At 47.1% G+C, this 24,697-nt stretch overlaps 1 protein-coding gene across 1 annotated transcript in view; it reads left to right on the top strand.

Annotated features, from left to right (window-relative positions):
• The window catches only part of LOC138582061 (thiosulfate sulfurtransferase-like), a 135,988-nt gene extending 114,060 nt beyond the window's left edge, over positions 1-21,928 (top strand). Inside the window, exon 2 of the mRNA XM_069653009.1 lies at positions 21,268-21,928. Coding sequence (XP_069509110.1) covers positions 21,268-21,566 — 299 coding nt within the window. The 3' untranslated portion in view covers positions 21,567-21,928. The remainder of the gene's footprint in view (positions 1-21,267) is intronic.
• Positions 21,929-24,697: the final 2,769 nt, after the last annotated feature.

Below are 24,697 nucleotides of genomic sequence, written 5' to 3'. Positions count from 1 at the left end.
GGTGGGGGCTGGTAAGTACTATTTCCTCCCCTTTCCCCCTATAGGGGGAAAGGGGAGGAAAGGTGCAGTGGCCAGTAGGACTGGGTTGAGAGTCTGGGAAAGGGCGCACAAGGACAAATGCTAGCAAAAGAACTAGGCAGGGACTGGCAGGGTGGGTGGTCTGGACCATGTATGACTCTGAAGGGACCAGGCCCCAGTCTCGCTGCGGCAGGACGAGAGCTTAGCGGTGGGTGGGGGGGAGGGAAGGATGAAGAGAAAAGGAAGGTCTTGAAGTTTCTGGAAGAAAAGCATCTGAGGGTGGGGGGGGGGCTGTTCTAGAGGGAGGTGCCAGCCGAAGAGAGGGATCTACCTCCCGCTCTCTGCTTGGAGAAACATTTGACCTGCAGAGAGTTGGAGAACGAGGATCGAAGGATTCTGGCTGGGCGGTATTTTGGGAGGGCAAGCTGGATGTAGAGGTCCCAGGCCCCGGACAGCCTTATGGATGATGCAAAGGGTTTTGAATTTGATCCTTTCAGCCACCAGTGCAGAGATTTTAGAGTTGGAGAGATGCGGTCCCTGGGCTTGAGGCCAAGGATAAGTCGCACTGTCCTATTCTGGATTAGTTGGAGGGGGCAAAGGGAGGAAAGGGGAAAGTTTAGGAAGAGGCTGTTGCAGTAGTCGAGCCTAGAGCTAACCAGGGCTCTGGAGACATTGATCTTCTGGGGGAAGGAGAGGAAAAGTAGAATGCCCCTGAGGAGATGAATCTGGACTTTTTGGCAAGGTCTGTGATGCGTGGAGAGAAGGAGAGGGAGGAGTCAAAGATGATCAAGTTTTATTGCCTCACAAGTGGGTGAAAGGCGGGGACCCAAGGAGTCTGGCCAGAGAGTGAGGGGCCATCTAGGATCAGGTGTCCCAATAAGGATTTATGTCTTGCTGGCATTGAGGCAGAGATCATTGGCAGAGCACCATGCCTGAATAGCAGTCCGGCATAAAGTAGGAGGAGGTAGGGGAAGGAAGCCGGAAGTACAGTTCTGGGTCGACTACGTAACACTGGATATGATGAGAGTAGGAGGAGATCAGGTGGGCCAAAGGGCCAGGCAGATGCTGAAAAACCATGGCGATCGGATGGAACCCTGATGGACGACACAGGTAGAGAGAGAGGTGGGGGAGAGAAAAGGGACCCATTTGAACTTGGGAGGGTTTGTTTGAGAGTTGCTGAGTAAAGGGGACAACATTTTAGAGGCAGTACGTAAGTTTACTTCAATTAAACTCTTCCAGGCAAATACAAATGCAATTACCCTCATTACGAGTCTGCAAAAACCGGCAGGTAGCCGCCGGACCCGTAATGATTTACTGGCGCCTGGCTTGCCAAAATAACCGGGGCATTACAGCCCCGGCGGTCCGGTAAATCAGGCGCCAGTAAAATGTTGATTCCCCATTCCCGTGTAGTCTATTAGGACTCCACGGGAATGGGGACCACGGAAGCACCGGCACCGTTAATAACGGTGCCGATGCGTCCCTGAAAGTCTGCTGGCGGGCGCTGTTCCACCCGCCATGGTTGGCGGTTGGAATGGCACCCACCAGCAGACTCGTAGTTTGCCGGTCCAGAAACAACGGTGCCAGTAAGCTTACCGGCACCGTTGTTTCCAGACCGACAAACTTGTAATGACGGCCAGTTTCTTTTTTTTTTTTTTTTTTTTTTTTGTTTAATGATTTTTTAAGTAATAATTTAATAACAATGACAAATGATTAGATCAATGTATCAGTAGGTATGACATGAACAAAAAGTGGTTAAGAGAAGAATGCATAGGGATATAATTTAGCAGAAACCATTTAGTAATGAGAGAATAATAACAGTATGGCATGCATAAAGCTGCCTGGCACGTGCAACAGTACCAGCCCAGGACCTTTTAGAATCCGTGGCCATCATGTGGATACCTCGCAAGAGGTCTGACTATAGTTATTGACGTTTGTCGGCAAGCATGGATACACGCCACTTTGTTTGCCAAGGACATCGAGGACAAGGTTAACCTTCCCTTTGAGTGAAAATACTTTTTCACACGTCCACCGATTAACTCACAAACAGAAAAGCATGCATTTTGACTGCTGAGTCTTTGTCAGTACTCGCACGCCTGTTGCTCATAAACTAATCTTTACTCAGCAACCTGATTTTTCACTCCAGCTCCATTGTGTTTTTGTGGATTTCACTATTTGAGAGCCAGGTTTCCAATCTGTGAGTCTCTCCAATCAGGGTTGGACTCTGTTGATAGTGTTAGCAGAGCCATGGTGGCAAGCACAGTAACACGCAAATTTGCGTGGTTACGGAAGTCTGGGTTCACACCTTTTCAGCAACAAGGTGGATGAAAGTCTGGAGAAGTTATGGACTTCCAAAACGGCAGCCTAATCTCTTAATGCCAGAATAAGACAACCTTCCCATCTGACTGCACAGGGATGGAAGAGTTGGACTTTTCGCTGCTACTCGTCATTTGGAAGATTGGGCCAATCAAAGAGGCCAAAGAAAAATCCCTCATGGTGGACGAGGAAGCAGTGCCAAGTCTGCCCAGGCATCAGCTGCTTTACCTTGAGCTGCTGCCTCAAAACCACCCTGAGGCCTTAGTTCACTCGACTGCAGTCGGAGCCAGACTCACTCTGCATTTGGAAGTATGGTGGGGCATTACTTCTGATGCTTGGGCATTGCAAACAGTGGCCCAGGTTTACTGTCTCCCTTTTCTAAGGAGGCCTCCGTATCATCCGCCGGGGAACCACTCATGCAAAATTCCAGATCTGTTCCTCTTGCAGGAGATTTCCAGTCTGCTAGAGAAAAGTGCTATAGAGCAGGTACCTGTGCTGGAGAAGAACATGGGGTGGTACTCCCTTACCTTTTTATCCCCAGAAAGGACATCGGATTGAGACACATTTTAGACTTGAGATACTTGAACAAGTTCCTCAGGAAGGACAAGTTCAAAATGATTACCCTTTCTCAGGTCCTTCAGGTACTCCATGCTTTCTTCCATGTGCCTATAAATCACAAGCACAGGAAGTACCTGAGGTTTGCCATTGGTGATTCTCATAATATTTGAGTTCTACCATTTGGGCTCACCTCTTCCACCAGGGTTTTCACCAAGTTGATGGTGGTGGTGACAGCAAGTCTTAGGAGGGGAGGGATTCACGCCTAGGCCTACCTGGACGTTTGGTTGATCAGGGCCCTTTCTCCCAAATAGGCCCTGGAACATGTCTGCATCACCTGCCACCCTCACAGACTAGGCTGCTCTCTCAATTTCAAGACGGTCCACATGATGCCTTCCCAAAAACTCATTGGAGAGGTCCTGGATGCTTCCTCTGGGAAAGCCTCGCCATCCAAGGCAAGGGCACAACACATTCGGCAGATGGTCATCAAGTTTCAGAATGTCGAGCGTCTTCCGGCCTTCTGCCTCATGGCATCATGCATTTTTCTGGTGCCAGAAAGATCTCTCCAGTGGGCCCTTGGCGTCCCAGTGCTCTCAATTTTCAGGCAAGATGTCAGATCTTCATCAGGTTCCGAGCAGGGTTGCACAAGATCTCCTGTGGTGGGCCTGCGAGGACAACATTCTGAAACTAGAACCTTTTCGTCAGCCATGGCCAGAGCTAACTGTAGTTCCGCATGCCTCCCTCACGGGTTGGGGGAGTCCAAACTGCACAACATTTTGGAGCTCAGGGCAATCAGACTAGCGCTGATGGCCTTTCTGCCCTTTGTGCGGGGAAAGAACATCCTGATAATGACAGACGGCACAGTGTCCATGTACTGCCTCAACAAAAGAGGGGTGCAGGGTCCCTACCACTGTGCAGAGAGGCAATGCAGCTCTGATTCTGGACACATAAAGAAGGAATCTCCCTATCAGCAGTTCACCTAGCCAGGGAGGAGAACACAGTGGTGGACGCTCTGAGCAAGCACAGCACTGTCTCACGAGCTCAGGAATTCCTTCAAGATATCCTCACCCTTTTGTGAACCCCTCAAGTAGATCTGTTTGCATCCAGTATCAACAGGAAGTGTGACCTGTTCTGCTCCAGGGTATTTCCCCCGAGAGGAGCTTTAGGGGACACGTTCGTAGTGCACTGTGATTTTCCACTATGGTACGTGATTCCTCCAGTCCCCGTCATTCCTCATGTCATCAGGAGGTTGAGTAAGTATGGGAAATCCATGATCCTGATTGCTCCGTATTGAGCACGAAGGACGTGGTACCCGGACCTTCTGGACATGTTCATCTGCTCTCCAAGAAGTCTTCCCGAAAGAGAGGACCTTCTCTCGCAAGTAGAGGGTTGGCTTCTTCATCCAGAGGTCCAGACTCTTAACCTTCACGACTGGTTTCTGAAAGGTTGAAATTTAAGGATTGGGACCTTCCGGGAAGACGTGATGGCAAGCTACTAAATCTCTGGATCGCTGCGGTTGGAACAAGTTCTGCAGCTGGTGCAGAGATAAGAATCTGGACCCCTTTTCTCTGCGACACCCCTTTTGGTGCTGTCTTTCTTACTATATCTACCCAATCTGGTGCTCCATATTTGAGCAGGCATTTTAGTTGAAAATGCCTCTTTTGATTAAATTCTTGAAAGGGCTCACAAATGTGTTTCCTGCAGTCACTTTTGTGGTTCCTGTTTGGAATTTAAATCTGGTTTTGAAATTCCTTGTGTGCTCCATTGCGGCCTCTTCGTTCTTGTCCACTCGGGTTTCTAACACTGAAAACAAGTCTTTTTAACGGCCATAACATCTGCACGCAAGGTCAGCTAGTATGCAAATCGCTGTTAACCACCTTTTTAGGGGGAAAAGTGGTGCTGAATGTCAAACCCACTTTTCTACCAAAGGTGGTTTGGAAATTTCACCTCTCAAAAAATGGTATTACCAGCCTTTTATCCTCCGCCTCATCCTGGTAAGGAAGAGGGAGAGGCTTCAGAGTTGACCTCAAAAGGGCTTTAAGCTTTTACATCTCTCGTATGGGAAAGGTGAGGCAAGATGACCAGTTGTTTGTTGGATACCATGGACACAAACTGGGTCCTGCAGTGACAAAGCAAACTTTATCCCGTTGTATAATTTTATGCATCACTGAGTGCTACAACCTGGCCGGTATGGCTGTCCTGGTGGGCTTGCTGGCTCATTCGACAAGGGGCATGGCCACTTCATCAGCCTTGCACAGAGGTGTCAGTACAGGATATCTGTGCGGCAGCCACTTGGCCAACTTTACAGGCTTGGACTGGCCTATAGGGCAATTCCCGAACCACAAGGCAAAATGCTAGTGTGGGCCCGTTTCTGTGGTCAAAATGGGCCACTTTTTTGGCCCATGTGGGCCACATTGATAAGTTACTTCACCATGCGGCTAGTAGTTTTGACCAGTGTCACTGAATGAATGTTGTTTAAAATGTACAATTTGCATCACACTTAAAACTGTTTGTTACTAAAACAGTCTGTCACAAAAGGAATGAATTGCCACTTGCAACTGTGGGCCACTTTTTCATTGGTGTCCTAGACAATTGTATGCCCCAGTCCGAGACTGGGAACAGAAGGCAGAGTTCGGGAAGGCTGTGCTTCACAGCATTAATGGCAAATCTTGAAAATGCTTTCTTCCCCCTCCAATACAATACTGCTTTGGGAGGGTATCCTAAGATGAGGAATACATGGGAGGACATAATTCATTCGAACAACAAATGATTTGCCCCTGGTAATGTTCTTTCAGCTGGCTGTTCCTCCCATGTATTCCTCATCGCCCCTCCCATCCTACCCCCTCAGTAGAATTTCTGTGCATTACACCTTTCTTTTTCTGAGTGCCTGGTCTTTGACCTCACGAATGCTGGGTGTTCTGTTACCAGAGGGGGAAAAACTAGGAACTGATGTAATGGGTGTGGTGCGTGCTATATATACCATGAGTGATGTCCGCCTTGAGAGCGGACGGAGGCCGTCAAGGGATGTTGAGTCGACAATGACGCACAGCGCCCTCTACCGCAAAATAAATTCTGAAGCATTCGACTCTGGAACATGGTATCATAAGATGAGGACCATCCAGTTGAAAGAAGATTACCAGGGGTAACTAATTTGTTATTCACTCTCGTTTTAGTTAGTCAAAATCAAGCTGGAATCTGCATTAGTGGAGAGCCTAGTCGGATTCCATTATATGCAGATACGTACCAAAATACTCGTTGACATAAATGTATTGCAATTCAAAAGGTGCATTACATGAAATTCGACTCATTTAGACATGATTTGGTGAAAACTACAAAACAACCCTTGCAAGGCCCCAACATTTTCCTCACTGCTTAAGAAGAGACATTTCAGGTGGGTAATGCAGAGCAAATGCATGTACGTATAACAAGCCATGGAATCTAGGTTTATATAGAAGTTTGTTTTTATAAAGGAATCTAATGCTAGTATCACTGAAGTTCACACAAGATCAGATCACAAGTAAACGTTTTTCGTTCAGAAACCATTATGACAACTGGATTTGATTTCAAAATTACAATTTGGTACATGCATGCGAGAGACATGGAAACAAACATTTATGTAAAAACCACCATACATTACTGCAAATGGCAGTAAAGTATTGGCAGCACAAGAGTAACGCATCTTCAAAGACAGTTGTAGGAAGCCCAAGCGCATATAGTTGGTAAAAAAAAAAGTGTGTGTGTGAGTGATACGAATTGTGACTTATACAATGAGAAAACAATATTGCCAGTTGCAAAAGACCGATTTGCCAGAAATAAATTAATACAGTTTAAGGATTTTCTTAGAATGTTTATGGTATGGAACCTTGTCGGACTAAAACAATGATTCCATGTAATCAATGTATTGTCAGAGATGTGTAGATGTTAAAGGGATATGTAATGTATGTTGACGGTGTTCTTGAGGGAAACCTGTATCCAGCTATCTGATTTCACAGAACGGCAGTATTTTAAAATTAAATATTTAGTAGTAGGTGTGAGCACATGTAACCAGATATAATGCAATTGTGCTTGTAATTTCTATCTGCTGGGGCCTCTTCCCATAGGAAACTAGATTTGGGATGGCGTTGGTGCAGAAGGATTACTCCAAAACATTTCATTGTTTTGTGAATTGGACAGAATGTGTGTAGATAGTCAGATGGACAAAGATAATAACATGAATTGTCCAGCATTGGATCTTTCATGGATTCACATGCTGTGAATATTCCCCGTCGTCAGGCTGGGAACCTCAGTCACTTTAACCTAGCGTTTTCCTATGGCAAACCGCGACACTTTAGTGTCCTATCGACGTCCTTTTTGGGTGCTTTAGTCCCCACCAATAGGACATAGGGTATAAATAGCCCCACCCCTGCAGCTTCCCTTAAGATTTCAACCATCTCCAAACTGTTGGTATCACCTTGTGTTCGTTGTGTTATTGCACGTGCGTTTGCTATTTGAGTATTGAGATGGCTTCTGAGGCTCCGAAGAAGTCTCTTCCGGCCTTGTGCGTCTTGTGGGTCTTGTGGGTTGAAGGTGTAGGAGGGTGACTGGTATATGGATTGCCTCTACTGCCTTTACCCCCATCACTCTGCAGACACTTGCGAGAGTTGTCGAGGGTTCTTGCAGATGACTCTCAAGGACTGCAATCGGCGGCTTGTTCTGTTGGCTTAATGAGGGCACATACCCGGCCGAGAAGGTGAGGTTGGTTTGGAGCCTGTCCTCAGAACGAACTGTGCAGTCTGCGGAACATCGCCGGGCGGCGTCGGCCGAGCCTCCGGCTAACAAACTAAGTCCTGCTCCAGTGTCAGAGGTGGTGAAGAGCAGTAGATCTTCTTAGAGTAAGCAGCCGTCAAAGGGTGCTTCTTTGTCTAAGCATGGTCAGTCAGACCATTCCCGGGGTCTGGTAGTAGGCCTGATAAGTTGACGGCGCAGGAGAAGGGCTTGGCCAAGAAGGACTCATTGTTGAAATGCTCCTCTTCAGGGGACCATCACAGGTCGTCCTCTAGCAGGAAGTCCTGTAAACATCGGTCCAGTGCTGCCAAGCAGGCAGGGTCTCTGGTGAAATCTACACCGCAGGTGGTGGTTCCAATGACGACCTCGACGGTGGGCCAGTCTTCGGCGGTTGCACCTCAATCTATGGTGCAGTCGTTGACGGTGTCGTCAGCTCCGGCGACGACAGTGTTTGATAAGGGACCAATGCTTTTCTCATCCACGATGATGGACACGGAAGGATTGTTGCCGACGAGTGGGGCATGGCAGTCTTCCGCCTTTGACTTGCTTCTGCCTGACACCATTCTACATCAAGAGACGGTGCCTTTTTTTTTTTTTGGTGTCATTGGAGGTGGACGACGACTGGGACCCTGTGCTGGGACTGTCAGCTTTGGGACTGCAAAGTGTGGGGCCTTAGACATTGGTGGGAGTGGGAGCTAGTCCTGCTAGTTAGCCACTGGTTAACCCGCAGTCTATGTTGTCGCAACAAGTTCTGTCCATGCTGCAATCGTTGTTGGGCCAGCTGGATGCAAGGTTACCCCCTCTGAATGTGGGCCCGTTGGGGCCTGTAATGGAAGTTCCTGGTGTTCCTCCACGTAGATCTCTTCCGGCTTGGTTGCCGGTGCCGCTGCTGGTGAGAGAAGATGGTCCACGATCGTACCCAGAGGAGGGCGAACTGCCAGAGTCGGAGACAGTATTCCGCGGGACACTGTCTGCTGGTTCATCGTCACCAATGAGAGATGACACGTGGGACACGGACGGGGAGGTGGAACAGCCTCTGAGTCCGGCGCAGCCTCCCCCAGTCCTCCCCGATGATGTAGGGGCATTCCAAGCCATGATGGCTAAGGTGTGTGTGGAGTTTGGGTTGACACCAGAGGAAGAGAGGAAGGATTGCTTCCTGTTCAATCCTGTATTCTCTGTGCCTATTCTGGACCACGTGTGGCAGGAGGGCCTGTGCACGATGCAACATCCCTTTTCGGAGCCGGCTGTTAAAGGTATGCTGGAGAAAAACTTCAAGGCCCCAGAATCTACCCTGAAGTGCTTAGTGTCACAGCCCACTCCTGAGTCTGTGGTGTTGGCGGCGGCCCGGAGTCAGCACAAGTGTGTTACTCCTCTGGACAGTGAAGCTAGGAGACAGGATGCCTTCGGGAAGAAGCTTTTGACTGTTGGGGTGACGACGGTGAAAGCGGGCAATTCCTTAGCGATCATGGCACGCTATGATCATGAGATGTGGCATAGGCTGGCACCTATTTTGGAACATCTGCCGGAGGAGCACCACAAGACCGCCATGCTATTGGTGCGTGAAGGGGAGGAAGCTTCCAATCACAGTATAAATATTGCCGTTGACCTGGCAGAGTCCGGCTTTCAGCAGATTACCAATGGGGTAGTGCTTCCATGCCAAGCCTGGGTAAAGTGCACTGACTTTCGCCCGGAGGTGCATTATAAAGTTATCGACATGCCCTGTGAGGGAGAGCATTTGTTTGGGGAAAAATCGATGAGGCCCTCAAAGGGATGAAGGAAGACACAGAGACTGCTAAATCCTTAGGAGCTTTTCAGAGTGTATGCTCTTTTCGTCCTTTTGCCTGTTCCGGAGGGCTTTGGGTAATGCCCGGTTTGCTTCCACCAAGGACCGGGGTTACGGTCGGTCCAGTTATTCCTCCCAGGGGTATCGGAGATCGGTGCAGAAGAGTCGGGACTTTCAGGCTCAGCAGAAGAGGAGTCGTGACTTTCAGGCTCAGCGGAAGAGGGGTTTGCAGTCCTCCACCTCTAAGGGGGAGGCAAGCTAAACCACAACAATGACTGCCTTCAGGACAATCTACTGGGGGGGCAGGGTGGCGATGCACGTGGACGAATGGTGCAAAATAACGTCGGATCGTTGGGTGTTGGACACAGTGCGTCTGGGCCACTCGGAGTTCAAATGTTCCCCGGTTTCCATTCCGCCGGTGTATGCCTTGCAACCACATCTTCACATCCTGCGGCAGGAGGTGGTTCTTATGCTACAGAAAGGGACTATAGAACCGGTTTCGGTGGTAGAGAGGGGCCAAGGGGTTTATTCCCGCTACTTTGCAGCGAAGAAACCCAACGGCAAGTGGCGACTCATACTGGATCTTAGGGCGTTGAACAAGACTCTGCAACGCCTGAAGTTCAAGATGCTCACTCTTCAGGAAGTCATCCGGTCAGTACAGCCGTACGAGTTTCTGGCATCGTTGGATTTACAGGACGCATATCTTCTGTCTCAGGACAGGGGCGCGGTGTGGCACCACAATGCAGGGTCTCTCAGCCTGACGGCTTGGCTCCTGACTGCTCAGAGTTTGGCCGGCTAAGGCTTTCCCATGACTGTCGCCGAATTTTGGAGGCAGCAAGAGCACCATCCACGAATGTCTCCTATGCAAGTAAATGGAAACGGTTTTGTGTGGGGTGTAAGGGCCAGCCGGGGGTGGACCCTTTGAACATTTCCCCAGGACAGGTTCTCCCCTACCTGTTGCAGTTGGCAGAGAGGGGCCTGGCGTTATCCTCCATAAAGGTACACTTGGTGGCGATATCTAGATTTACTCTGAGGCGGCCTGCGGCTCCTCTGTTTAGTGATCGCCTAGTCAAGCATTTCTTGAAGGGGTTGTTTCGTACTTTTCCTCTGGTCAAGAAGTTTGCGCCGGTGTGGAGCCTTATTATCTTTCTTTAATAAGGCAGACTTTTTGGTCTGATGAGACCGCCTTTTGAGCCGCTGTCGACGACTCATTTGAAGTTTCTGTCATGGAAGGTGGCTTTTATGGTGGCAATTACTTTGGCCAGAAGGATATCAGAGTTGCAAGCATTGGTTGTAGAACCGCCATACTTGAGATTCTTGAAGGACAAGGTTGTTTGGCCACCAATCCACACTTTATCCCCAAAGTGCCAACAGCATTTCACAAATGCTCTTCTATTGTTTTGCCCCTGTTTTTTGCTTCAGCATCAACGCCTGCAGAATGGGCTCTGCATTCTCTGGTCACAAAGAGGACGTTGAAGTTTTATTTGAATCGAACTCATGATTTCAGAAAATCTAAACCGCTGTTTGTGGTTTATGGGCCGTCCATCAAGGGACAGGCAATCTCCAAACCAGGACTTTCTCGTTGGGTGTCCTCTGCTATCTCGTTCTTCCACTCTAAAGCTGGGAAGCCTTTGGGAAGGACTCCGAACGCACACTTGACGAGGTCTGGGGCAGCAGCATGGTGATGATGTGCAGGTGGAACGTGCCGTCATGCAATGTCTATTTCAATAAGGGAAGCCCCGCAGCTTCGAGGTGTTTATTTTTTGGAACTTGATCACTGGATGTTTTTTTTTTTTTTTTTTCTCATGTATGTGATTCTGTTTCTATGTTGGTTTGCCTTTACACTCCGCCATGCATGATTGGTACTGCTATGTAATCTATTCACAGCATGTGAATCCATGAAAGATCCAATGCTGGAGAAGGGAGTAGTTTCTTACGGGTGGGGTGGCTAACTAGCCATGGAATAGTACGTGCCTGCGAGAGCTGCTCCGGGGGATCCGACATCGATCCGTGAAAATGCGCATAAAAAATGATCAATCCGCTTCAGGAATGGAAGCACGGGCGTGTGAATGGGTGCCCTGCCACAACTACAAAAACCAAGTAAATCGTGTACAGCAACGGGAGGGAAACTGACTTATAAGAATTTGGCAGCTCCGAAACAAAGTAACCAAAATGGCGGACAACAAAGGAGGCGCAGCCGCGGCAGACAGAACAGCTGAATAGACCAGAGTGCGAAGCGGAGAAGGGGACACCATCCTTTGGAAGTCGTGTGGATCTTCGCCCCTGAAATGGTGAGCGGCGGTTGCTAGCGAGGACGCTGAGCTATTGTGTCTGGAGCTTAGAGCGACGGGCGGTCCCAGGTCGCAGGCGCGGCGGCCGCGTGTGCGGAACAGTGGGGACTGGCATCTGGAGCCCGCGCAGCCCCCCAGCCATACGCAACTATCAAACGCGCGGCTCCCTGGCGCCCACATGTGTGTGTTCCGGAGATAACGGGCTGCATTTTAGGAGACATGGTGTGGCGGAGCGACCCGTGCGGAGAACAGTTGCCGGGTGCAGTGACAATAAAGAACAGAGGATCCCTGAATGCGCATCAAGCGCTCCATGAAGTCGTAGAGGCACCCGCATGTGCAGAAACTCCATACAGAGTCTTGCTACTTCGAGTGACCACTGGGAAGCAGACCGAGCTGTGCGAGGGATCAGCGCGGCTTGCAAGACACATCTACTGCACGCAGCGGTGTGCGGGAGATCAAATAAAACAACTGGAACGTCGCCCTGCCATCATACCAGTAGGTGCACAGCGGCATGGGCATCATAACAATGCGCTCCTTGCTCCGCACAACCAATATAGAATATTGGATTGGGTATGGCGGAGAGGTCTTCGCACTGAATGGCAGCTGTGTGCAGGAGCTGTTAAACGACAGTGAAGGCCCGAGTGCGTACTGAGTCATTCGAGCCTGCGGCTGTAACCACTCGCGGAGCGCTGCCAAGCAGAACCACTGGCACGTTGAACAATCGATGTATAGCAAGTCGTGCTCTGCAAGGAATCAATAAGGCCGGCATAGTACAGTTTCTGCTAAGAGTGATGGACGGATGACTAAGTGGAGCGAAAATCAGATGCTGCTCTACATAAGGAAGTGCCACACCGGTGCATGAACGACATTGGGCTTGGCGGGGGGGGGGGGAGCTCTTCTGCCTTGGTTTGGAGACATTGGTTCAGAGATTGGAGCTGGAGTGGCCACCCCTAAAAGCACATGGGATTGGTATAACGAAGCGAGACACGCGGTTATGCAGGTGAAAGCATAGGAAGGCATTAGCACCACTTTACCTTAACTTGGCACGCCACAGTATACCACAGCCCCCGGAGGACGACGCTCCTGGGCTTGACTGCCTTGGCGGAGCCACAGTAACACCAGGACATACAACCAGCACGATATAGGAGAGCTGGAACTGGATACACATGCAGGATTGCATGATGTCGGCGAAAGGAGCATGGGCCAAGAGCAAGCAGCCCACAATGGAGACCTTTGCCAAGACACAGCGGACTCCTACTGCCTCGGCCCAGAGCGCAGAGACGGCCCCCTTGGACAGTGCCCCAGTAGGAGATAATCATCCAGCACTAGCAGCCATAACAGAGCTGAGGGCCACATGGGAGATGGCGATGGCGGATCTACGGACGTCCCTTGAGAATAAAATAGATGCAGTTGGTATTGAAGTCACACTGCTGCGACAAGATGTCAGAGCACTGGCAGAAAGGACAAGTGGCCTGGAGAGTGCAGTAAAGATCAATACAGATGTCAGCACAAGCAATGCGAAGGAGGTCCACATACTTAAGCAGCAGGTGGCTAATCTCGAGAACCGAGCAGAAGGCAGGGCAAGACGAAACAACATCCGGGTGGTCGACCTGACGGAGGGAGAAGGCCAGGACCCGACGGATTATGTGGAGAATATGATCCTCCAAGAAATGGGAGCAGATAAGCTTTCGCAGGGTTTTACGGTTGAACGTGCTCATCGGGCCCTGGTGAGGAAACCACGACCTGGGGCTCCACCTCGAGCGATAATTGCGAAGATACTGAATTACAAAGACAGGGAGAAGATCCTGGAGTATTTTCACAAAGGAGGAACGATAGAAAGGGCATCTGCCAACATCACGGCGTATCCTGACTACACTATGTTGGCGCAAAGACAGCGGTACAGCTATGTTGCGGTCAAGAGGAGACTGCGCATGGCTGGTATCAAATACATGCTGCTGTACCCTGCGAAGCTAAAAGTCTTGCATAAAAGCAAAGTGTTTTTCTTTGATACCCCAGAGGAAGTGGCAGCATGGCTGGACTTACAGGGCTGTCCAGAGCAGGAGGAAGAGCAGGATCGTCAGGGGCAAGATAAGTGAGGAGGATGTATTGTGAATATTAAGGGGATAAACGGTAAACTGTGTAGCACTAGGCGTATTGAATTTTAAGTAAGCAGGAGCAGTAGGATTAAGGCAACCTACCCCCAGGAATTAGCAGTAAGGAGGCGATTAGAGTGACCACTCGTTGCTGAGTCGCGAGTACAGGCTATTGCCAGAAAGGGCTAGATGCGGTGGTGCCTGAGATCCAGGGATGGAGCTGGGCAACAGTTGGGGAGGGTGTTGTTGGGGAAGGGTAGGGAGGTGGGAGGGGGTCAAAGTTGGGGGGGGGGGTTGTTGTGTTTTTAGTTAAGGGGAGTTTAAGTTGGGGAACGAGCCTATACAGACCAGTTAAGCAATTGGATCTGGACCAGACAAGGGAAAAGAGGAGTGGGATTCTACCATGCCATGGGGGACCTTATAGTAGTTACCTGGAATGTCAGGGGGCTCAGCAGCTACTTAATAAGGAATAAGGTCATGCTATACCAACGTAGGCAGAAGATAGATAAAGCCTTATTGCAAGAGACACATTTGACACGAGACAAGTTGGAGACGATTAGAAAGAAATGGAAGGGGACGGTGGTGGGTTCATCATATTCTGCATATGCTAGGGGAGGGATTACCTGGGTGTAGCCACATGTCCCATTTCAGCTGCTACAGACGCTGGTTGAGATGGACGGGAGGATGGTTATAATGAGGGGATTGGTAGACAATAGGGAGGTAAGCGTTGTAAACACGTATGCCCCGAACAAAAATACAGCAGCATATTTTAGAACACTGTGTAACAACCTCAGCATGTGTGTGGAGAGTGCAGCGATCTGGAGGTTGGGGGGACTTCAACTGCGTATTAAACCCTAAGGTTGATAGATCAGATGGAAAAATGGATAGGCCTGCCCCAGCTGCTAGAGCGCTGCAGACACTGCTGAATGACTTTGGGTTTGGAGACGCATGGAGGGCGCAACACCCGCGAGAGAGGCAATATTCGCACTATTCTGTCCCGTAGCAAGTACATACCAGGTTAGACTATGTCTTTGCCACACCAGAGATAATGACAGAGATCACGCACGTCGAATACAAAGCGACCACTTGCTCTTGATACTCGGGTGGCCATATTGACCCCCGAGGGCGAGGATACCGACATGGCGCCTCAGAGCAGAGGCGCTGAGAGACCCCCTCTTGAGGGAGGAGATCGTTCATTATTTTGACAAACACTGGTAGTGTGGACTCGGCGGACACATTGTGGGAGGCCTTCAAGGTTGTGCTAAGGGGCGTAGCTATAGCAAAATCTAAAGGACTGCAAGGAGGGATCCTTGCTGACCTGCTGGAATCAGAGGGTGAATTGGAAAGGGCACTGGAGGGAGGTAATAATACTAAAGGCACTTAACTGATTCTCAGGCTGCAGCAGAGATGTGCTGAGCACTGGGAGAGACTGTGTAACCTGAACTATAAAAAATATAGAGACAGCATGCGGGAGGGGATAAACCAGGGAGGGTTTTGGTGTGGCTTTATAAGCGTGAAACCCCTAGACCCACAATTGGAACAATAACAAGAGAAGACGGAAGGGTAGTTGATACCCAGGAGGAAGTCAACCAGGAGTTTGCAGATTATTATGGGCGGTTATATGAAGATGATGGAGATGATATGATCGTAGATACATTGGAGGACATAGGATTGCTGCAGATTAGAGCTGAGGAAAGAGAGGAGCTGGATGCACCGATCACTTTAGAGGAGGTGGTGAGACAGTTGCCCACTAGTAAGACCCTGGGGGCTGATGGACTCCCAAGTGAGTTCTATAAGACATTCAAAGCAAAGTAGAGGTGCTTCCCCTGTTGTTGGATATGCTCAATGAGGCATACGAGTGAGGCAGACTGCCAGAGTCACTTAGGGAGGCGATTATAATACCACTACCCAAACCTAACAAGCCCGGGCATAGCTGCTGTTCGTACAGACCCCTATCGATGTTAAATCAAGATAGTAAAATACTGACGGCCGTGTTGGCAAATAGATTGAGGAGGGTCATTGGTAAATTAATACACCCGGACCAGACATGCTATGTCCCTAATGGAAAAATATCCAATAATCTCAGAAGGCTCGATAGTCATTGAATATGGAAACGAGAATGAAGGAGAACTGGCAATTGCGTCACTGGATGCAATAAAGGCCTTTGATTCGGTCAAATGGCCATGGTTGTTGGCGGCCCTGGCCGGCTATGGTATAGGTCCTGGATATTTACAGTGGGCTAAAATGTTATACAGTGAAACGCTGGCAAGAGTTCAAACTTGAGCAGTGATATCGGAAAGGTGGCAACTCAGTAGGGTTACCAGACAAGGCTGCGCATGGTCCCCTATGCTCTATATATTGGCTCTGGAACCCCTGGCGATCTGCTTGAGGCAACAATATGATACGATAGGCATCGATGTGTGAGGAGAACGACATCTGTTATCCTTATATGCAGACGATGTGTTGTTGCATCTGCGACATCCGGAGGAAAACCTCCAATATATCCTGGAGGTAATGGAAAGATATGCGGGGATGTCTGGCATAGCGGTGAACCCCCAGAAGTCCAGCATGTTCCCATTGGGTGGATATAAAGGGATCCCCTTGAACCAACTACTGGTGTTACAGATACTATGAGTGGTTAGCACATTTCGCTACGTAGGGATAGTACCACACGGTGGAGGAGGAGCATAGGTGCAACATAGAGGTGGCCATTAAGAAAATTGAAAATTGCATGAGGTTTTGGGTAAAGCTGCCTTTAGCGATGATGGTGCGATGCTGAAAATGGTGGTCCTGCCCAGGCTCCTACACTACTTTGGGAACATCCCGCACTGGATACCAAAGAGTTTTTTACTAGACTGGACAGTATGTGTAGGCACTTCCTGTGGCATGGAACACAGAACAGAGTGGCCCTCTGGAAGCTTCAGAACTTCTATGAGAAAGGGGGGTATTAAACTGCCCAATTATGAAGTCTATTATATAGCAGGTCAGCTGCAATGCGTGGCCAAGTGACTCTCAGAGGAGAGTACGTCGGAATCCAGGTTGTTTGGACAAAATTGTGCCCCGTTTTACTTGAGAGGCTGCCCAAAGCGGAAGTAGTAGGGCGTCCCAAGATGATAGTGCTTGGGTGGAGGATGTGGCATAGGGCCTGCCAGATAATGGAGAACCCATCCCCATGTTCCCCTCAAGTACTGGCGGGTGGAGAAAAGCAAGTACGGATGATAACTAGGAACTATTGGGAACCGGTTGGAATAGCGACCATGGGAGATATTTGGCAAGAAGGGACCATATTCGATTTTGAGGTGTTGCGGGAGGAAACCGGGCTACATAGAGGCCAGTACATCACGTACCATAGACTGGTGTGGAGAATCAGCAAAACGTGGTCTGAACTAGTACTGGAGGAGGAACCAGATACTACTATAGATATGACATAGCAGAGGGGGGACACGAGATATCCAGAATATACGAGATGGTGATGTCTAAAGTGGGGAAGGAAATGGAGCAATTGAGACAAGACTGGGAAGGGGAAGTGGGAGCCCAGATGGATGATGGGATGTGGGAGAGAGCCCAAGGGTACCATAGGAAGGTGTCCAGGAACGCTAGGCTAAAGCAGATACAGTTGTATATCACGCATAGAGCATATATGACACCCCAGAGGATATCTAGGTTTAAAAATGCAGGATGGCAGGCATGCCCTAAATGTGATGAAGAGAATGTGGGCTTGGGGCATATGTTTTGGGCATGCCCGGTTATTGAGCGCTTCTGGAGCGAAGTGGCACACAAACTAGCAGAAAGAGGTATTAAGATTACGGTGGATACGGTGTGGGCTTGCTTGTTAGGGGGGTTCCCTAGGCCACGGAAACTTAAGCATGTGAGTAAGCTAAAGGACCTGGCATATGTACTTGCAAAGAGAAGAATTGCTATGGGATGGAAGACATCACACAAACCGCGAGTGGAGGTATGGTGGAAGGACTTGCAGAAATGGGCGGACGCAGAAACTATGGTGTGGCAGGAAGCTAGCAATGTAGGGGGGAGGAGGCGACTGAGACCCTGATGGCTTGGAAAGCATTAATAGCAGAGCTATTTGGGTCAGTGCGAGACCCAACAGAACCCATGGAAAGGAACACCCTGTCGCAGGACGAGGATACAGAGCATTAGAGGAAGAGGGCTCGTAACGGAGGGTGGGACATGGGAAGCAGTGAACAAAATAAAGCGATGTATCATTGAAATGGTATTGTATTTACTGCACGTTTGGTTTGTATGGTTTGTTTTAAAAATTAATTTTTAAAAAAGGGAGTAGTTTCTTACCTGCAAGTCCATTTCTCCAGCGTTGGTATCTTGGATTCACATGCGCCCTCCGGCCGCCCCTGCAGGCAAACCTGGTTCGGTCTACTTTGAAGGTTAAAATCTGAAGGGAAGCCACGGGGGCAGGGCTATTTATACCCTACGTCCTATTGGTGGGGACTAAAGCACCCAAAAAGGACGTTGATAGGACACTAAAGTGTCAGATGTTTTCCATAGGAAAATGCTAGGTTAAAGTGACCGAGGTTCCCAGCCTGATGACGGGGAATATTCACAGTATGTGAATCCATGAAAGATACCAACGCTGGAGAAATGAAGTTACAGGTAAGAAACTACTCCCTTTTGGAAGTACCAATATCACATTACCGAAAATGTCCTTACATTTTATTAGTACGGAAGCTGAAAACCCAGATCTTTAAAGATGAAATGCGATTTTTTTTTTTTGTTGTTTTTTTTAATTTTTTTTTTTAATGCAAGTTTACTAGATAAACGTGGAATGTGCAAAAGCATTGTATGCGCTGTAAAAGGTGGATAATAAATATTAACTGAAAGGTAGGTTGCTACAGATGCCGTTTTTGTAAAGTACCATGTTAAATAAACTTTATGTAAATAGAATGGCCACATAGGCCAACTTATTAATTGAATCCACAGAGGGTTACTATTCAAGGCAATCTTTATATCACTGCTGTTGGGTCATTAGACCACACAATGTGGTTTTTATTTTTGATTAGCAATTTTTGCTTTTTACAACACTCTACAGACACAATATACAGTCAACATGGCTTAATATGCCCACTCCCTCCCCATAAAGAAAAGTACAAACAGAGCTAGCACATGTCCAGGAATCTACCCCATATCTACTCAAAAAAGACTGTGGACTTCTTCTGACGATAAATCAATTTTTCCAGGTCAGATTTCGTCCATCCAAACATTCACTTCCGGAGACGGTCTTGACTTCCATCCTCTCAATATCAATTTGTTAGCCAGTGAGGCACCTCTAAATAGCCATTTTCGTTGTGAGGTCCTTAGATCATTCAGTAATTCGTCAACACCAAGAATTAATGTATTAAAATCGTAATCCAAGGTCTGTCCTAACACATTCTTAAAAATGATACAATGTCTTCTCCAGAAATCACAAACACACGCTCTCAGTGCATGTGTTCCAGGGTGCCCACTCTGTGAACACAACCCCAACATTCACTCTGAGAAACCTCTCTTATGCAATGTCTCAGGCGTCCAATACACCCTATTTAGTTTCTTAATCTGACGCGATCTTTCGCCCAGGCTTACAGAAGATAGGCAAACATTCGTACAAACTACCTCCCAAATTTTCCTGAGTCATCATGCATGTCAATCTCCTTGTCCATTCTTCCATTAGGGAACTATTGTACATTGATCTGGACACAGTTTGTAATATTTACTTGCTAGCCCATCTTCCATCTTGCCACTGGCATTAAGGGATCTGAAATCAGTACCCACATCAGACTAATGTCCCCAACTGCCTTTTTAAGCCTTTGGTAATCATGTTGTGAGCAATGTTGTATTTGCCACGTCTCCTTCACCTGATTCAGGATCAGCCATCTGACATTTCCACTCGGGTCCCCAATCCACTATACATGGCCCATGAACCAATCTGGCCAAAAAAGTGGTTTACCGTTTTCCCTTATTTTCGGGTTATACCATATGGATGAGTCAAGTCACTTAAAAGCATTTCCCCCCAAAAGATCAACAAACTCCTTGCACGAGCTTCTCTAAAATTGTGTTGTGCGCTCCACTTTAGTTGTTTGACCCGATGTGGTTGTCAGGATAGCCAACGGGGCCAGAGGCCGTAATAGAGAAGCCCCCGCCTCAGTCCAATCATCTGACAACTTTTCCAATAATGGTGCATAATATCTGGCCATAAATGCCAGATAATAGGCATAAAAAATTAGGAAACCCTAATCCACCCCATCTCTTCTTGCAATGATAGTTTCCATAGTTTTAACCGTGGTGGCTTGTTGTCCCCAAAAGAATTCTGTATAAGAGCATAACATTCTTTCAACCATGTCCTCTTAATACCCAATGGTAGCATGCTCTGAACTTAAAACTCATAAACAATGCTAGAAAAGTTCTCTAGTACAGTAGTGAACGCCAAGACTGTGAATGATCTGTGCCAAGACTAATCAATCCTGGGTACCAACACCTGTGCTATTCAGGCATGATTTTAATGAAGAACCCACTTTCTGGTTTGTTCGTACACCCTCGCTGACATTTGGAGGAGAAAAGCACTTTGGTGTTGTCAAACCATACGGGTCCAATTATTACAAATGACCACTTCCATTCAAATATCCCCTTTCCTACCATGTCACAAAATGTTTAGCGCCTCGTTATGAGTTTGCTGATTTACTAGCAAAATAATGTACTCTTATTTCCACTCTGTCCTGTGGCCGTAACACAGGATTACGAGTGGTTGTATGGCAGTGTAAATCCCCATTTATATAGTCCATAGGACGCTTGCGGTAATTCTGCATGGCAAATCTGCCAATTTTTTGCCTTATATTGGAGGATTTTCCTCCAGCAGTATGCTTCAGGTAAATCCTCCATTTCAAGGTTAAAACGTGGAATTTGGCAGGCTAGTTAGTGAAAATGGTGGTAATTCCATTACTGCAAAAAAGTGGCGGCATTGGAGTTACCACCACTTGAAACTCGAGCACATTGTGAAATGGGCAGCTATGTTCTGGGAACAGAGTTCATTTTACGAGCTATTCGGATCCCAAGGCACGCAACAGTAGCTCTTATTTGTGACATCTACTCAAAATAGCACTGGAAAACAAGAACATACTGAAGCAATAACACACATAGCACCAACACAACCTTTTCCTCCAAAACATGAAATGCAGCAGAACTAAAGAAAACAAAATAAGTATATTTGTATCAATTAGTGCCCCATCACTATTTAATAAAGCTACAGAGGAAAATCAGTCCAAAAACAGAAATATTCATGTGTTAATATCCCAGTGGGCGACTGAGCTCATTAGTTTGTGGGTACCAAAAACCCCTGTGCCCCCATGTTTTAAGGGAATGGGCAGTGCTGTGTATGGGGGACAAGGTTGGAATATAATATTTATATTAAAATATCCACAGATCTCTCTTCTCCCCTCTGGATTTGTAGGTGCCAGTCATGGACACATCCCCAGCACTGTCAACATGCCCTTCGTGAACTTTTTCACCACGTCTGGTCATCAGAAGCAGCCGGATGAGATCCGAATCCTGTTCCAAGAAAAGAAGGTAGACCTTTCCAAGCCCCTGGCGGCCACATGCCAAAGGGGTGTCACAGCCTGCAGCGTGGCCCTAGCTGCCCACCTTTTGGGAAAGGATGACGTGGCAGTGTACGATGGCTCCTGGAGTGAGTGGGTCTCACGTGCCAAATCAGAACACATCATTAAAGCAGGGAAGAGGAATTCAGGTTAATGGGGTTATGGGTGTAGAATTTGGGGCACAATCTCTCCCCTCCTTAGACCTTGCTAGCAGGAAGCTTTACTAGACAAAGGTGACCAGCATAATAGAAAAAGAGTTCCCAAAAGGCTGGTTGCCGGTAAATGATATGTAGAGATGTGACACAAACTTGATTTTCTGCAAAACATAGTTGTTGGACTTTTGGAAAAATGGACATTGCTGTGAGTAAACCCCTTTGCCACAAGATGATACCAGATCATTTTTGCATGTTTTGGTTCCCTTGAATCACCCTATCATCCTTGCACTTAGTATTGCGTTTGGAAAGTGACCTGACATCGTAGGTTTTTGCACAGTTGTGAATAAACACTTAAAACATATCTTCGTTTGTCAGTCTGTTTATTGTACCACAAGTGCAGCACATGGTGAGTCTTTGCCTCTATCACATCGAGCTCCCCATAGAGAAGTCATAGTCAAACTTCTGGTTTGAGCACAACAAAAAGTTCTTTTGACTTTTGAGTTGACGGTCCTAGTAACAGAATTGAAAATTCAGGGCAGCACAGCTGTGCAGGATGGTATTCCTTGCCTGTATGAATCTACTGCATATACCCTGAACTCGAAGATGAATTACTTATGGACAAATACAAGGAGGTGTTGAAAAGCTAATTTAACATAGTTGATTTTACTTTAAGAAGGTTTATTTTACCGGTCATTGTTATTTGTACATTTTCCCATAGCTTCAAAAGGAGCTTAATCTCTTTTTGCTACTTTTGTGTGGTTAAGCCACAACGATCTGGCGGGTACACTTGCCACTGTCATCCCTACACAATTGAACGCTTTGGCTGCCCTTGCATGGCCCCCTCTTTACGATTTTGGTTCTCGCCTGTTATTTCTGTTTTGGACTTGTTCACTTATTGCTACCCACACTACTAAAATTTCCATTTTCTGCAGAGGGCCTCTTTCAACCCTGAAATCTCTTTGATCTAAACTAATCAGGCAGCCGATGTACAGTGCTGGATTTAACATTTTAGCTAATACAGGGTAGTAGTTTATCGATGAACCTAGAGGATACTCCCAGGGAAAGATTTTTAAACCCACATAGAAAATTGCCCAATGGGCCCATCTTTAGCCTGAAAACCTATTGAATGCTTGTTCGGCATTGATCAAAAGTGTGCAAGTGAGGACCCGTGGTTTACTCCTATGCCAGTTTAACCAATCACCTGTGCACCAGCTAGTCCCTATGTTCTTCTGATTTTAGCCTTTCTGATCAGGATGAATGAATCCTCGGATACATCTCTTCAGTCTATCACGAGTAAATAGTTTTGTATCTGTACTTAGCAATGCTACAAGTCTGTAGCTGCACTTACCTCCATATATTTCCCAACTAGTAAAATTATATTGGCCCCTGTACAATACAGAGATTTTTAGTGACTACAAAACCATATGTTGAGTCGAGAGATTTTTTATTAACCTGCACACTCTGACTTCCTTCTTGCACCAAGAGCTTGGTCCAGCTAACTTGACTTGGCCAACATTTCTTTTTCTTGCTTTTTGAGTGCTTTATTAAGCCCCAAATAATTCAATTAATCAGTGGTCCAGATAAGATTTTGAGGTGGGACTTTTTTACTCCCTATTTTTAAACTTTGAGACCAAATGTGATTTCAAGAGAGTAAAAATGACTTTTATTCTTTGCAAGAGTAAAATGTATGTGACATCCAGCCGATGTGTGCAAAAACTGTATGGAATTAATTGCTATGTGAGGGCTTTCTGCATTGTTACAGAATACGCCTTTCATTATTTCTCAAAGGTCTGGCGATTTGATCTCTTCTGTATACATTTACATGTTGAAAACACAAAAACATAGTCAATTACATAGGAAAGCAAACATGAATTGGATTGTATTGTGTGTTTTGAGGTTTGATAGCAGAATTGTCTTTTGAGTCCTCATTTCCTGGAGCTATTACTACCTAATTGTATGCCAAGGTTCTGGTACAACAGTCCATAGAGTCAAAGACACCATGCTAAATTCTATATCTAGTCTCATGGTCAAATGGTTATTTATATAGCGGTTTTGGCAAAGCGCTGTAAATGGAACATATTTATCACAATTATCACCAAACCGAAGTCGGTACTCCTTTATCAACCTCGAAAGGATGAAAGGCTGAGTTGGCCTTGCCGGGATTCGAACCTGCAACCGACCGATCGCAGCAACAAGCGCTCAACCGGCTGCGATTTGGCTAACATCCTTCAGAGGTCAGTAAACCAGTATCGAATGAGGTATAATAATCACAGCGGCTAGATTTTGGATGAATCATGTATGAAGCACTACTTAAAATTAAAACCTGTCTGGATTACCACAGGTACAGGTTTTGCTGAGTTTCTAGTTCAATAACAAATGTAACTTTCATTTGTTTCTTTTTGAACAGCGCTTGCACTTCCTGGAGAGTCAGGGTTTGGATGTTTTATTTGTAGTCTTCACAATTAGGCCAGAACACCTTTAATTGGTGCAATGGCAATTGCTCACCATTGAGCAAAGGCTCTGTTGCCACTGACCATTTATAGTAATGTACTCATTGACTGCAAGGTTGAATGGATGTAAACTAGACCTTGCATACTCATCCTTTTACACACTGTTTGTATAATTAGGGCACACGTTAAATTCTAAGTGTAAAAATTATCTGCATGATTATGCACACAGCACAGGAACTCTGAAAAATACAATTGTGCAATACTGGTTTGCTTTCACTGGGGAAAATTATAATTTGTTAAATTCTCAATTGCAACTAGTTTTCCACATTATACAATCCTAAAATGCTCGGAAAATAAATATGCACAGTGTTACTGTTTGCTCCATGAGCATCTACACACAACGCAGCAGAAGCTGAATGGAAAGGAACCATTCCTCATCAGTGTGCAGTTTCTTTTTTTGAAAGGCTTCAGAGAAATAACTTCTGTTTCAAAGGCTTTTCTCCATGGCTTGCAATTTACTTCCATGTAGATAAAAATCAAAAGGAGCGTTCGAGGAATTGGGTCCTCTGACGTATTCCATATCTATGACAGGTAATATCCACAACTGTGCTGCTTCCGAAAATCTTTGGCGTCTGCGTCGATGACGTCGATGCGCCGTCCCCAGGGACCTCCTCCGACGG

This window comes from Ambystoma mexicanum, chromosome 3q (assembly GCF_040938575.1).
Source record: "Ambystoma mexicanum isolate Mex_15411 chromosome 3q, UKY_AmexF1_1, whole genome shotgun sequence".
Lineage (NCBI taxonomy): Eukaryota > Metazoa > Chordata > Amphibia > Caudata > Ambystomatidae > Ambystoma > Ambystoma mexicanum.
Note: the sequence above shows the minus strand (reverse complement) of the source record. Positions and strands in the feature narration are given on the sequence as shown.